The 14,491-nt window shown below is 45.0% G+C and overlaps 2 protein-coding genes across 2 annotated transcripts in view; one reads left to right on the forward strand and one right to left on the reverse strand.

The window, feature by feature from the left end:
• Positions 1-1,664: 1,664 nt before the first annotated feature.
• LOC123061949 (hexokinase-6) lies at positions 1,665-7,958 on the forward strand. The gene is made up of 9 exons (XM_044485239.1): positions 1,665-2,115; positions 3,077-3,224; positions 3,317-3,499; positions 4,933-5,007; positions 5,166-5,321; positions 5,514-5,612; positions 5,684-5,814; positions 7,107-7,188; positions 7,291-7,958. Exons 1-9 carry the CDS (start codon positions 1,814-1,816, stop codon positions 7,636-7,638), a joined length of 1,524 nt encoding a protein of 507 aa, XP_044341174.1. The 5' UTR covers positions 1,665-1,813; the 3' UTR covers positions 7,639-7,958.
• Positions 7,959-8,209: 251 nt separating this feature from the next.
• Positions 8,210-14,491, reverse strand: part of LOC123056970 (receptor-like protein kinase HSL1) — a 14,838-nt gene continuing 8,556 nt past the window's right edge. Inside the window, exons 3-4 of the mRNA XM_044480169.1 lie at positions 8,673-8,713; positions 8,210-8,598 (exon numbers count right to left, since the gene is read on the reverse strand). Coding sequence (XP_044336104.1) covers positions 8,210-8,598; positions 8,673-8,713 — 430 coding nt within the window. The remainder of the gene's footprint in view (positions 8,599-8,672; positions 8,714-14,491) is intronic.

Below are 14,491 nucleotides of genomic sequence, written 5' to 3' on the forward strand. Positions count from 1 at the left end.
ATGCTTAAGACACAGCTGTAGCTGCTCCGACAAGAGCATGTGCTCTGTTCCGGCTTTCTTTTGTTTTCCCTTCTTGTAATGGCTATAAAGCCAACTACCATGTGCGTGTGAGGGCATGACTTTGTGATTTGGGTGTAAACCCTAGCCGCCTGTGGCGTGCTGTACCAACTTTCCCCAATTTCAACAAGAACCCTAGCTAATCGCTCTCTGAATTCTCGGCTAAATTTCCTTGAGTGTGAGTTAAATTGCTTAGATCAGAGCTCTGATCCTGACACATTGTATCCATCTCGAAGCATGCATGACACGGTCTAGATAAAGTGCGCCAATGCCGCCTTGCGCTGAAAATGCGCTCCGATAAATGGGCCTTCTTCTGCTGTTTATTTATTTATTATTTTCGTCATAGGAGAAGTGGAGAAGGCATTTAAAATAAGGTAAGTGGAGCATAGGAATATACTAGTAGAAACTTGTGGCACTATTTAGCCATTTAATTCAAGAGTGAATTCCTTTTTTACCTCCAAAATTCGCGTTTGTGTGAAATTTCTCAATTTAGGCAAGTGTGTGTGACACATTTTACCGCGTTTAGTATTCCCCTCAAATTTGATGCTGACTGTGCATGCCACACGTGTGGTTTTATTTTGCCTCTTGGTTTTTCTTGTTTACTCCGGTGTTTAGATGCTCCAACCGAACCCAGCCAGCCACGCCCAACTTGCACCTAGCTGCTCGAGCCGCACCCGCAGGCCCTCACATCCGTCGGGCGCAGGGGCGTCGGCTCCCCGGATCTCCGCCCGCTCCTCATCAGTTGGAAAAGGCGTGGCTAAGGTGCTTAGGTAGCATCTTCCTTTTCTTCTTCCGAATTGGTCTGGTAGCATCTTCTATCATTGAATTGCAAGACTGTATAGCACGTATTGAATTGCAAGACTGTATAGCACGTTACAGAAACGAAAAGCGGCGAGACGCAACGTGGGTTTGCCCTGCCCTCTTGGTGGTTTACGGCGGCGCACCCACCAATCGGTCCGTCGGCCACCCCCGTGCCCCATGCTGGTGCGCGGGTCGCCGCCGTCGCCGTTCCGCGTCTTGGCCACGCGACGCTGCCGCCGGCGATAGGGTGCGATCACCGAGGCGCTATTCCGTTTCGTAGCGGAGAGGGTGAGGAGCGGAGGCAATGGCTTGTTTGGCGCTTTCTTTCGCTCGCCGCCGCTCTTGACCCCACGGCGGAGCGCGACGCATCCTCCACCCGGCGCTGCCTCGACACGTCTAACCCGCGCCGTCATGGTCGCGTCAGCCGCCCCGAACAGTGGGCCCGATCCGCACGTGACCCCGTATCTTGCAGCCGCTTTCTCCTGCTCGCTTCCGCTTAACTAATCAACTTCCTTTCTGCTGAGCTGTGGGCCTCATTCCCAATTCTGTGACAACGTAAATGATTACTCGCCGAGTTGCAATTTACGACAGCACCCTTATTCTCTCTCTCCTATTGCATCTTTTCACACACATAATAACCTCGTAAAAGCTGTGAGATTACACCCCGCGCGCCCACAAAAGCCCGGGAAAGGCATGCACCTGGCCGTCCGGGCGCACCTTCGGGAAATCGCGTGCGTTCACGAGCAGGGGTACATCCGTAAAACGCTTCCAAAGGCGAGGGGATCTATTCGCCTGTAAAAAACGCCCGATTCGTGGCCCTCGTCCCACTCTCGCTCCCACGCTCGTGCAAGCGGAACGGGGGAGAGCAGGACAGAGCGGGAGGGAGGCAGAGGCTGCAGTGTCGCAGCCCCCGGTTCGGAAGCCGACCTGGCCGGGGGTCTGTTGAGGTTGTGCGATGGCGAAGGGGGCGGTCGTGGGGACGACGGCGGTGGTGTGCGCCGCGGCCGCGGCTGCGGCGGCGGTCGGGGTGGCGGTGGTGGTGTCGCGGAGGAGGAGGAGGACGCGGGACGCGGAGGCGGGCAGGCGGAAGAAGGTGGCCGACGTGATCGAGGAGCTGGAGCAGACGTTGGCCACGCCGACGCCGCTGCTGCGCGGCATCGCGGACGCCATGGTGGAGGAGATGGAGCGCGGGCTGCGCGCCGACCCCCACGCCCCGCTCAAGATGCTCATCAGCTACGTCGACAATCTGCCCACCGGGTAACACCATCCTCTGCTTCTTCGTTTTTGCTCTCATCGCTGAGTGGCACGGACGGCACGTCCGTTTTTGTGTCAGTCTTGGCTGGAAATTGCGTAGTGTGGAGGTGGTTTGGAGTTCTGTAGTCTTCAGGCGGTTTGGAGCATGACTTGAAAAAAGAAAAGAAAAAGGGAATTGTCGAAATAAGGTTCGATTTTTTTTAACAAACTTGTTATGATACATATTGGTTCTGGAAGAAGGATCCGTTTTTGTTTTTTCCTCACCGGGTTGTTTGTTCTATGTGCGCCTTCAGCAATTTGTGAATATCTTCCGACATGACGCTCAATTATCAGTTTTGATCATATAATATGCCTGCATGAAGAATTATGATATGGCTCAGAACACAAGGATTTAAATAAAAACGTCACATACTGTTCGGTTTCTAGTGTTTGGAGGATGAGTAGAGACATGTGTACCCACATGCCTTCTCTAGTTCTCTTAATGAATGGACCATTTGTATTTCCTACCTACTTGTCGGGCTTATTACTATCAAGGCTCAAACCATTAAGGTATGGGTTTTTCCTTCTTCCAAGGCAGGATCCAGGCAATGAGTGTTTGCGTGCGTGTTCTTTTTTTTAGTCGGCATGGAAAAAAAATTATATGTCTAATTTACTATTTTATACTACCGACACCTCAAATATTGTCCATAAAAATGATGTTGCCTTCTTAGAAAGAATTACTTTGATTGGGTTATACTTTTGTTTCTACAATATGTTTGAGACTGAAAAATCTAGAGCGGGAAGTATTTGATAACAATCGTCTATGAAAATCTCATGAACAACTTAGAGAACTAAATATGTGGAACTTAGATGTAACTAAAAGTCTCATAAATATGTGTCCAAAAGTGAAAGATCTTGAATTATCTCTTTCTGAAATCTTCTGCTTATCTTTCCTCTGCTTTAATGACTTGTCCTACTACTTCAGGGATGAGCATGGGCTGTTTTATGCACTGGATCTTGGTGGGACCAACTTTCGTGTTCTACGGGTTCAGCTTGGAGGAAAGGAGAAACGTGCTGTCCAACAATATGAAGAGGTTCCCATTCCACCTCATCTGATGGTTGGGACTTCCACCGTAAGTGCATTTGATTGCTCTGCCAAGTCCCTTGTATTAGATTTCTTATTTATTTTTACATGGTTTACTTACTTACAAAAGTACAAATACAGGAACTATTTGATTTCATTGCGGCTGAGCTGGAAAGATTTGTTGAGACTGAAGGAGACGATTTCCACTTGCCTGAGGGCAGACATAGGGAACTGGGTTTCACCTTTTCTTTCCCAGTACACCAAACATCGATATCGTCAGGCACCCTCGTTAAGTGGACAAAGGGATTTTGCATCAATGGCACGGTAAAAATCAAATGATCACAGTACATACTTGGCTGACAGAATGATAATCGAATAAATCTTACTGTTATCTTTGACGACCAAGGCTTGCTCAAAGCGAAATTTCTTATCAAACACATGATTTTCACTATGAAATTCCCTGTTCATCTTAATATGGTAATTAAACTTCTCACATTTTATTCCTCTGAACCTACTTATTAATTGGATAGAAATTATCTTATAGCACTAGGGCTCTCCTTGCTTTTGACTTTTGGGTACTCTCCCTGACAAGTGTTCATCGACCACCTTGCACTGTTCTTCAGAATATGAGAAGTGTCTTTTATCCAATATTAGCATATACTATATTTGCTTTGATTTTGAACATGTGTAGTCCAAAACATAGAGCATGTTTAGAAAGATTACTTTTGATGTGATAGATATGCTTGTCAGTACTCATCGTATTTCTTTCTACTGTCAAATATCCTGTAACCAGTGTGTAACTAGCCATAGATCTCTCACAAAGCATAATTGTGCACAATTTACATTGTCTAGCTAGTTGTGCTTTTACATTGAAAAGTAATCTTTCTAAACATGCTCCATATGGGAGATGCCTATAAAACTGCAGTATACTAAATTACTCTAGCCAAAAGTGGAGTTATATTTCTTATACAACTGCAGTATACTAAATTACTAATAGGACTAACAACCATACCATTCATGTGCATTTTTATTATATATGGAGTCTACACAAACCACGATAAGTTGCGATCTTTGCCTTCCCTGCTGTTTCATGGCAACTTATTTCCTGCTGGAGCATACATGGTGTTACTTTAAGCATCGTTTTAGCTATATATCCACTTGAATTGCCATCACTGTTGTGCTTTTAGGTACTAAAATGTATTCATGTATCTGTGAAACCAGAGTTGTATTTGATATATGACTATAGTAGTCCTTATTTTTATCTGTATAACTACACCTTTTATAATCTGGCCTCACCGAATTAGCAGTAGGAACCATTCTCTTCTTTCCTTTTTATCCGATTAATTTGGAGATTTATATCCTCTTGGTGAACCTAGAGGCGGCTTTTAACCTTGTTTTTGTAATATAACTAGCCAAATTGCTCGCATAACTGCATAGCTAGTACTAAAAAGACGTACATTGATGCTCAAAATAGTGGTTTCTGTATGCAATTGAATGCTTATCACTGGAGAATTCGTGTTTTTCTTGTATAGTTGTAGCACTTCTCAACTATTTCTGATTTATCTGTATCGTTATAATCTCAACCCACTTAAATAAGTGGTATTGATCTTTCTCTTTCTTCTCTCATTAGTGTGGGAAGTTCTAGCATCTTAGGATGGACATCGAGGCTTCTTTTAACCTTGTGTTTAGTAAGATACTAGTAATAGATAATGGATGGTTGCAGTGGTGTTATTTATGATTGATTTCTGTGAGCTCAGGTTGGGAAAGATGTGGTGGCTGAACTGAGCAGTGCTATGGAGAGGCAGGGGCTTGATATGAAAGTTACAGCTTTGGTTCGTAAGCTCATTTGCTCCTTCAATTATGTATCATCTTAAACATTTCATTGACTGGCTTTTAGCTGTTGCCATTTCCTATGCATTCTGATGACGGCCTTAATCTTTTAGGTTATCTATCTATGTTGATGGAACGATCTGACAACATTTTTGTGCAGGTTAATGATACTGTAGGCACATTGGCTGGCGGGATCTATGCTGATAATGATGTCGTTGCTGCTGTAATATTGGGCACTGGGACAAATGCAGCGTATGTTGAGCATGTAGATGCAATTCCAAAATGGAAGGGACCACTACCTAGATCAGGAAACATGGTTAGTGTCTGACTTCCTTTGTGTGCTTGGAATACTGAAGGTCTTTTGCACCTTGTCCAGTCATATATATATATATATATATATATATATATATATATATATATATATATATCCACTGCAACTTTTGTGTTGTATGATATTCACTTCAGTTGATAATTCAACAATTCGATTTTGATCTTTGGTATGCTGCAGGTAATCAACATGGAATGGGGAAACTTTAAGTCAGACAAGCTTCCCCGTTCTGACTACGATATTGCCTTGGATTTTGAAAGTTTGAACCCCGGCGAGCAGGTATGGTTTGTCTATTCTGGTTATTCCTGGCTATGTGTGGGTGTGTCATCTTGTCTAGCTCTTTGCCTCAGATGTATGAGAAGATGATTTCGGGCATGTATCTTGGAGAGGTTGTGCGAAGGATCTTGCTTAGGCTGGCTCATGATGCTTCCTTATTTGGTGATGTTGTTCCATCAAAATTGGAGAAACTATTTGTACTGAGGTGCGCTTCCATGTCCCACCCATTGAATCTTTAGCTTTATTAATAGTAAACTATAAGAATATAATTAGATATAATCTAGATTGCGTGACATGCTTACTCTAAACTATGTTATTGATTATAGTTCTATCTGTATATTTTTGTACTCTTGGTTATATTGTACATATGAAACTAAAATCAATGAGTTAACGGTTCAGGATTTGGTAGTATTTGGTTGTTAGGTCTGGTCTCCATAGTTTGTGTGCACTGTTATTAATGAAAATAAAATTTAGAGGCAACTGTTTGTAATGTTTTCCATTTTTTGACTCCATTTTAGTTTTCTAGCGCATGGTGCAAAATAACGCTTTCTGAAATTTCCTGTATGCCTTGGGATCAGCCCTTTCCAGCCAACTCAGAAGTTTATCATGAACTTTGCAAATTATAAGGGTCTCTAGTATGACCATGGCGAGTTTGTGGCTACTGGATTTGGACCTTGAAGCTCCCAGACTCCCACTACGCAAAATAAATAAAAAACAGGAAAATGAAAGAAGGAAAAAAAACTCTGCTCACTGTCCCCTCAAGGCCCTACCATACACTAATCTCACAAGAAGTGACGATCTGTTCTGTCTTTCAATGAAATGAAACGGGCTTTCTCCTGTGAGTTAGAGCAACTCCAATTGGGCGACCCATTTCGTCCGCGGCCGTCCATTTGGGTCGGCGCGGACAGAAAAGTCGGCCCAACGCATCGACCCAAATGGACGTGCGCTCGTTTTCGTCCGCCTGTCGACCCATTCCCGGCCCATTTTCGAGCCGGATTTGCGTCGGCGCGGACACAAGACGGATGCGCGCGTGCTTGCCCTCTTTCCTCACCGGACCCGCTGGTCGGTGGCACATTGGATTGGCCTCTCCATATCAAACAACACACCCTCGCCCGCCTGCTTCGTCGCCGATGCCGCCGGCCATTTTTTCCGATAAAAAGATAGTTCTAGCGTACACAGGTAAAAGAAAAGACCAACTACTCGTCGCTTTCTGACTCCGACTCGGTAATGTCATCCTCCGACGTCTGAATGTAGGCGTCAGCATGCTGCTCGTCTTCGAAGTCCCAACCCGACGTTTCTCGTAGCTTCAGTTTCAATTGAGTGGCCTGCTTCCGCGAAAGCTTTTCAGTGATACCATGACACAAAATTCATTAATATGCGTGTGTGTTCATTAGCAGTGCTTCTTTCCAATCGATCACAGTTAATGAAGGAAGCTAATGTGCTTAACCTGTAGAAACTTTATTAAGCAAGTGGTAACTTTCAATTGTGGTATTGCAGGACGCCGGATATGTCAACCATGCATCATGACACCTCACATGATCTCAAACACCTTGGTGCTAAGCTGAAGGATATCCTGGGGGTATGTATGAATATGATGATACACGTACTCAAAAGAGGATATTGCTAAACCTGACCTTCAACAACCAATGACTACTTGTCACATGCTTGAATTTACATCTAGGTTGCCGATACTTCGCTGGAAGCAAGATACATAACCCTCCACGTCTGCGACAAGGTCGCGGAGAGAGGCGCGCGCCTGGCTGCCGCCGGCATATACGGCATCCTGAAGAAGCTGGGCAGGGACAGAGCGCCGAGTGACGGCAGTCCGAAGCAAAGGACCGTCGTCGCCATAGATGGCGGCCTCTACGAGCACTACAAGAAGTTCAGCTCCCGCGTCGAGGCGACGCTCGCGGAGCTGCTCGGGGAGGCGGCCGCCTCGTCGGTCGTCGTCAAGATGGCCAACGACGGCTCCGGCATCGGCGCCGCGCTTCTTGCGGCCTCACACTCCCAGTACAATGTCGTCGAGTAGTCCCAAGGAGAGGGAGTGAGCTCCTGGCGCGGCTTCTTGCTTTCGCCTCGATCACTTATTTTGCCATTTCTCTCCACTGATAGCTAGTCTTGTGCCAATGAGTTCCGTTTGCAACCGCGGGAAGGCGGAAACGGAGACGGAGGTTAGAATGACGCCGCTCCTTTCCTGCCAATTCTTTTTCCCTAAACCTGCAAGTTTCTGTTGCGATGCCATGTCGCGAACCAAACAGAGGAGACCTGCCTGCATCTGATCTTCTATAATTCAGAATAAGGAGGGTGGTATATATATGATCGCATAATCGAAACATTTATGATTTCTTCTGTTCCGTGATCCACATACTATATATATGCAATACATGTTCAGTTTTCCTAAACTGAAAATGGCTCCTCCACCATGAGCAGTTTTTTTTTCGAACACACCCACCATGAGCAGCTACCATGGAATGTGGGTAATGTAAATCAAAGAATCCTTTTTTTAACCTGTTTTTTTCCTGGTGATTTTTTTAACCTGGCTAATCAATCAAAAGAATGTGGAGCTAGGTTTGGACTTGCAACGCTCTCCTCTCCTTGATTCAGACAGTGCTGTCGAAGTCACTCGTGTACTCCCGGAGCGTCTGCAAGAGCGGAGTCACCTTGCCCTTCTTGTGCGTCTGCTCGGAGCACCTGAGCAGCTTCTGCAGCACGTACTTCATGGTCGGCCGCGACGACGGAGACGCGCTGGTGCACATCACGCCTAGCCTGAACACGAATTCGATCTCCTCCGAGAACCCCGCGTTTCTGATGCGACTATCTGTGGCTCCGTCGATGCTTCCTCCTGACTCGTGCCGGTGCCGCGCCCACTCCGCCAGGGACCCGTCCTCGCCGCGGTCGTGGGCCGCCCGCCCGGTGGTGAGCTCCAGGAGCACCACGCCGAAGCTGTACACGTCCACCTTCTCCGTCACACTCGTCGTGTTACCGCACTCTGCACGCCAGCATATGAAGGTGTGAAAATTTAGCTACTGACGAGTGACGACCAGGGATGGTTTGGTTCCTTACCTGGAGCTATGTAGCCAAACGACCTGGCAACGGCGGACATGCACTAGTAGAAAACAGGGCTTTGGTTCAGGCCGGGTCAGCCTATTAGTCCCGGTTCAGTCTAAAACCGGGACCAATATGGGCATTGGTCCCGGTTCTTGAGCCTAGGGGGCCGGCCGGGCCACGTGGGTCATTGGTCCCGGTTCATCTGAACCTTTTGGTCCCGGTTGGTGGGATGAACCGGGACCAATGGGCCTCGCTCTTGGCCCACCACCATTGGTCCCGGTTGGTGGCTTGAACCGGGACCAAAGGCTCCCCTTTAGTCCCGGCTCATGTCACCAACCGGGACCAATGAGGTGCCTATATATACCCCCTCGCGCAAGAGCAGAGCACAGTGCTCTGTTTTTTCTGGCCGAGGGGGAGAGGGCTTTGTGGTGCTCTAGCTCACCTCTTATGCACATGAGGTGTTCGATGGAATGCCCGAGCCACACTACTTAAGCTTTCTCCTCTCGAAGCTCGACCTCCAAACTCCATTTTCCTCGAGATTTGTCTAGATTTAGCGGTCCGTCACGCCCCGTCCCCGTCTTCACCGCCGTCGATCACCCGCGCCGATCTCATCACCGACACCACCATGGTGAGTCTCTTGTTCTTATCTTCTTTCTGAAAGGAAAAATATTCTTACTTGTATGTTTAGATAGATACTTGTATCATTTTCTTACATTTATTATTGCATCTTATATAGTGCGATGGTTTTGGTATCCGTCCCCGTCGGCCCTCGTCCTGTCTATGATTCGGATGTGGTATGTATATTATCTTTATAACTATTGGTTCATTTATTATTTATGAAAATTACGCCGACCAACGTGACATAGATTTTATTTATCTAGGATGTATGTGAATCGGAAATGCCAACCGACCCTATTGTCGAGAGGTTAAATTTAGTTGAAGAATAAAACAATTTGTTGAAGGAAAAAATAAAAAAAATTGAGGAGGAGAAGATGATATTAGAGTTGCATGTTGCGGATGTCGTCGATGATCACAAGATCAAGATGGATGCAATGCGCTTGAAGATTAGAAAGATTAGAAAATATGCCATTCATACCGAGGCTTGGTATCATTATGCCGTTGGATCAATTGTTACCTTAGTTGCGATTATGATCGCATTTGTTTTCGCATTGAAATGTTTTACATAGTTTCAATGTATGGTTTAATTAATTAGATGCTCTAGAGAGCTATATATTGTTAGATGAGAACTATGTATGCACTTTGGTTTTAATGTGATGATGAACTTCTATTAATTTGGACACTTAATTATATATAATGCACGCAGATGAACCGACAATGGATGTACGGTGACAGACACACCCGCGAGTACATTAAGGGCGTGCATGAGTTTCTCGATGCGGCTGAGGCAAACAAGCAGAATGGTTTTATGTGTTGTCCATGCACTGAATGTGGGAATACGAGGTCTTACTCTAACCGGAAAATCCTTCACTCCCACCTGCTTTACAAGGGTTTCATGCCACACTATAATGTTTGGACGAGGCACGAAGAAATAGGGGTTATGATGGAAGACGGCGAAGAAGAAGACTACGATGACAACTATGTGCCCTCTGAATACGGTGATGCTGCAACGGGGGGAGATGGTGAAGATCAAGAGGAACCAGACGATGTGCCCAATGATGCTGCAACGGGTGAAGCTGCTGAAAATCAAGAGGAACCAGACGATGTGCCCGATGATGATGATCTCCGCCAGGTCATTGTCGATGCAAGGACGCAATGCATTAGTCAAAAGGAGAAGCTGAAGTTCGATCACATGTTAGAGGATCACAAAAAAGGGTTATACCCCAATTGCGAAGATGGCAACACAAAGCTCGGTACCGTACTGGAATTGCTGCAGTGGAAGGCAGAGAATGCTGTGGCTGACAAAGGGTTTGAGAAACTACCGAAAATATTGAAGAAGAAGCTTCCAAAGGATAACGAATTGCCCGACAGTACATACGCAGCAAAGAAGGTCGTATGCCCTCTAGGATTGGAGGTGGAGAAGATACATGCATGCCCTAATGACTGCATCCTCTACCGCGGTGCATACAAGGATCTGAACGCATGCCCGATATGCGGTGCATTGTGGTATAAGATCAGACGAGATGACCCTGGTGATGTTGACGGCGAGCCCCCAGGAAGAGGGTTCCTGCGAAGGTGATGTGGTATGCTCCTATAATACCACGGTTGAAACGTCTGTTCAAAAACGAAGAGCATGCCAAGTTGATGCGATGGCACAATGAGAACTGAAAGAAAGATGGGAAGTTGAGAGCACCCGCTGACGGGTCGCAGTGGAGAAAAATCGAGAGAAAGTACTGGGATGAGTTTGCAAAGGACCCAAGGAATGTATGGTTTGCTTTAAGCGCGGATGGCATTAATCCTTTCGGGGAGCAGAGCAGCAATCACAGCACCTGGCCCGTGACTCTATGTATGTATAACCTTCCTCCTTGGATGTGCATGAAGCGGAAGTTCATTATGATGCCAGTTCTCATCCAAGGCCCTAAGCAATCCGGCAACGAAATTGATGTGTACCTAAGGCCATTAGTTGAAGAACTTTTACAGCTATGGAATGAAAACGGTGTACGTACGTGGGATGAGCACAGACAGGAGGAATTTAACCTTAAGGCGTTGTTGTTCGTGACCATCAACGATTGGCCCGCTCTCAGTAACCTTTCAGGACAGACAAACAAAGGATACCACGCATGCACGCACTGTTTAGATGACACTGAAAGTATATACCTGGACAAATGCAGGAAGAATGTGTACCTGGGCCATCGTCGATTTCTTCCGACCAACCATCAATGTTGAAAGAAAGGCAAGCATTTCAAAGGCGAGGCAGATCACCGGAAGAAGCCCGCCATGTGCACCGGTGATCACGTGCTTGCTATGGTCAATGATTTACACTACGTAATCTTTGGAAAGGGTCCCGGTGGACTAGCTGTTCCGAATGACGCTGAGGGACACGCACCCATGTGGAAGAAGAAATCTATATTTTGGGACCTACCCTACTGGAAAGACCTAGAGGTCCGTTCCTCAATCGACGTGATGCACGTGATGAAGAACCTTTGCGTGAACCTGCTAGGCTTCTTGGGCGTGTATGGGAAGACAAAAGATACACCTGAGGCACGGGAGGACCTGCAACATTTGCACGAAAAAGACGACATGCCTCCGAAGCAGTATAAAGGTCCTGCCAGCTACGCTCTTACGAAAGAAGAGAAAGAAATCTTCTTTGAATGCCTGCTTAGTATGAAGGTCACGACTGGCTTCTCGTCGAATATAAAGGGAATAATAAATATGCCAGAGAAAAAGTTTCAGAACCTAAAGTCTCATGACTGCCACGTGATTATGACGCAACTGCTTCCGGTTGCATTGAGGGGGCTTCTACCGAAAAACGTCTGATTAGCCATTGTGAAGCTATGTGCATTCCTCAATGCAATCTCTCAGAAGGTGATCGATCCAGAAATCGTACCAAGGCTAAGGAGTGATGTGGCGCAATGTCTTGTCAGTTTCGAGCTGATGTTCCCACCATCCTTCTTCAATATCATGACGCACGTCCTAGTTCATCTAGTCAACGAGATTGTCATCCTGGGGATCGTATTTCTACACAATATGTTCCCCTTTGAGAGGTTCATGGGAGTCCTAAAGAAATATGTCCGCAATCGCGCTAGGCCAGAAGGAACCATCTCCATGGGCCATCAAACAGAGGATGTTATCGGGTTTTGTGTTGACTTTATTCCTGGCCTTAACAAGATAGGTCTCTCTAAATCGCGGTATGAGGGGAGACTGGCTGGAAAAGGCACTCTTGGAAGAGACTCAATAATATGCAGGGACGGATATTCTTGGTCTCAAGCACACTACACAGTTCTATAGAACTCTACCTTGGTGACCCCGTATGTCGATGAACACAAGAACAGTCTGCGCTCCAAACACCCGGAGCAGTGCGACGACTGGATTACATGTGAACACATCAGGACTCTCAGCAGTTGGTTGGAAACACGTCTCAGAGGTGACAACACTGTTTGTGATGAGTTGTACTTGTTGTCCAGGGGACCATCTTTGACTGTATTGACTTACAAAGGATACGAGATAAATGGGAATACATTTTACACGATCGCCCAAGATCAAAAAAGTACCAACCAAAACAGCTGTGTCCGCTTTGATGCAGCAACCGAGAGGGGAAAGGATACATATTATGGTTACATAGTGGACATATGGGAACTTGACTACGGACCTGATTTTAAGGTCCCTTTGTTTAAGTGCAAATGGGTCAATCTGTTAGGCGGCGGGGTACAGGTAGACCCACAGTACGGAATGACAACAGTGGATCTGAAAAATCTTGGGTACATTGACGAACCGTTTGTTCTAGCCAATGATGTGGCACATGTTATCTATGTGAAGGACATGTCTACCAAACCGAGAAAAAGAAAAGATAAGGAAGCGAATACATCATACAATGAGCCAAAGCGCCACATAGTTCTTTCAGGAAAAAGGGACATCCTGGGAGTGGACGGCAAGATAGACATGTCTGAAGATTATGAAAAGTTTCATGAAATTCCTCCCTTCAATGTCAAGGCTGACCCAAGCATCCTGATAAACAATGAAGATTATCCATGGTTAAAGCGCAATAAGCAAATGACACAAGCGAAGAAAAAGTGAAGACTTTCTCCCGCAACTATTATGATGATACCATGCCAAATTTGTAACAGACGAGTATGCTATGCCAACTTTTTCAGAGTTCATTTGAAAACAATGAATTTAGGTCGAATTTTCTCTATAGGTGCATCTATGTTCAAATTTTAACTATTCAAATTTGAAAACTAATGGCACTAACAGAAAGTTTATATTTTTTCTAAAACTAATGGCACTAACAGAAAGTTCATAATTTTGCTGACCTAAAAGCAAAAAGAATTAAAAAATAAAGCAAAAAACAAAAGAAAATAAATAATACAGAAAACAAAACAAAAAAACTGGAGAAAAATAAAAATAGCAACAATAAGTATTTTGTTGTAAGTAGAAACAAAATAAAATAAATAAAGCAACAAAGAAAACAAAAAAACTAAAAAAGTGTTTTCAAATTTGAAAACTAATGGCACTAACAGAAAGTTTATAATTTTTCTAAAACTAAAAGCAAAAATAATTAAAAAATAAAGCAAAAAACAAAAGGAAATAAATAATGCAAAAAACAAAACTGGAAAAAAATAGGGCTCACCCCTATAATATTTGATACGACTAACTAAAATTACCAAATTGAGTATAATGATAAAACACAGTAATATTAAATAGCAGGAAAAAGATTGACTCAAAAATCAATTTTTTTAGTAAAGTTATTCATAAACTAGTGATTCACACAAATTTTAAAAAAATCAAATTTAAACTATTCAAATTTTAAAACTAATGGCACTAACAGAAAGTTTATAATTTTTGTGACCTAAAATAAAAAAGAAATCACTACAAAACTATAAGTATTGAGTTCTAAGTAGAAACAAAAAACAAAAAAACAAAAAAATGCCACCTACTGGGCCCCCACGGCCTGAATACGACTAGAAACCCTACCATGGGCCAGGATTCAGGCCCGCGGGAGGCCCAGTAGGCCCACAGGCACATATTGCAGTGTTAGGCCCGAAAGCCTGCTTTAGAGAGGAGCTCGAGAGGGAAGGCGCACCGCACCTTATAAACAGGTGCGCCTCCCTCTCAACTAGCGAGGTGGGACTAAATATTTGGGTTCGGGACAGCACAGGCCTTTGGTCCCGGTTGGTGGCACCAACCGGGACTAAAGGGGGGCATTAGTCCCGGTTGGT

Source organism: Triticum aestivum, chromosome 3A (assembly GCF_018294505.1).
Source record: "Triticum aestivum cultivar Chinese Spring chromosome 3A, IWGSC CS RefSeq v2.1, whole genome shotgun sequence".
Classification (NCBI taxonomy): domain Eukaryota; kingdom Viridiplantae; phylum Streptophyta; class Magnoliopsida; order Poales; family Poaceae; genus Triticum; species Triticum aestivum.

Excerpts from the sequence above, each read along its gene's own strand:
- LOC123061949 (XM_044485239.1), top strand. The coding sequence starts at position 1,814 with ATGGCGAAGGGGGCGGTCGTGGGGACGACGGCGGTGGTGTGCGCCGCG. Across the intron at positions 2,116-3,076 it reads GTCGACAATCTGCCCACCGG|GGATGAGCATGGGCTGTTTT; the intron begins GTAACACCATCC and ends CTACTACTTCAG. Across the intron at positions 5,815-7,106 it reads GAGAAACTATTTGTACTGAG|GACGCCGGATATGTCAACCA; the intron begins GTGCGCTTCCAT and ends GTGGTATTGCAG.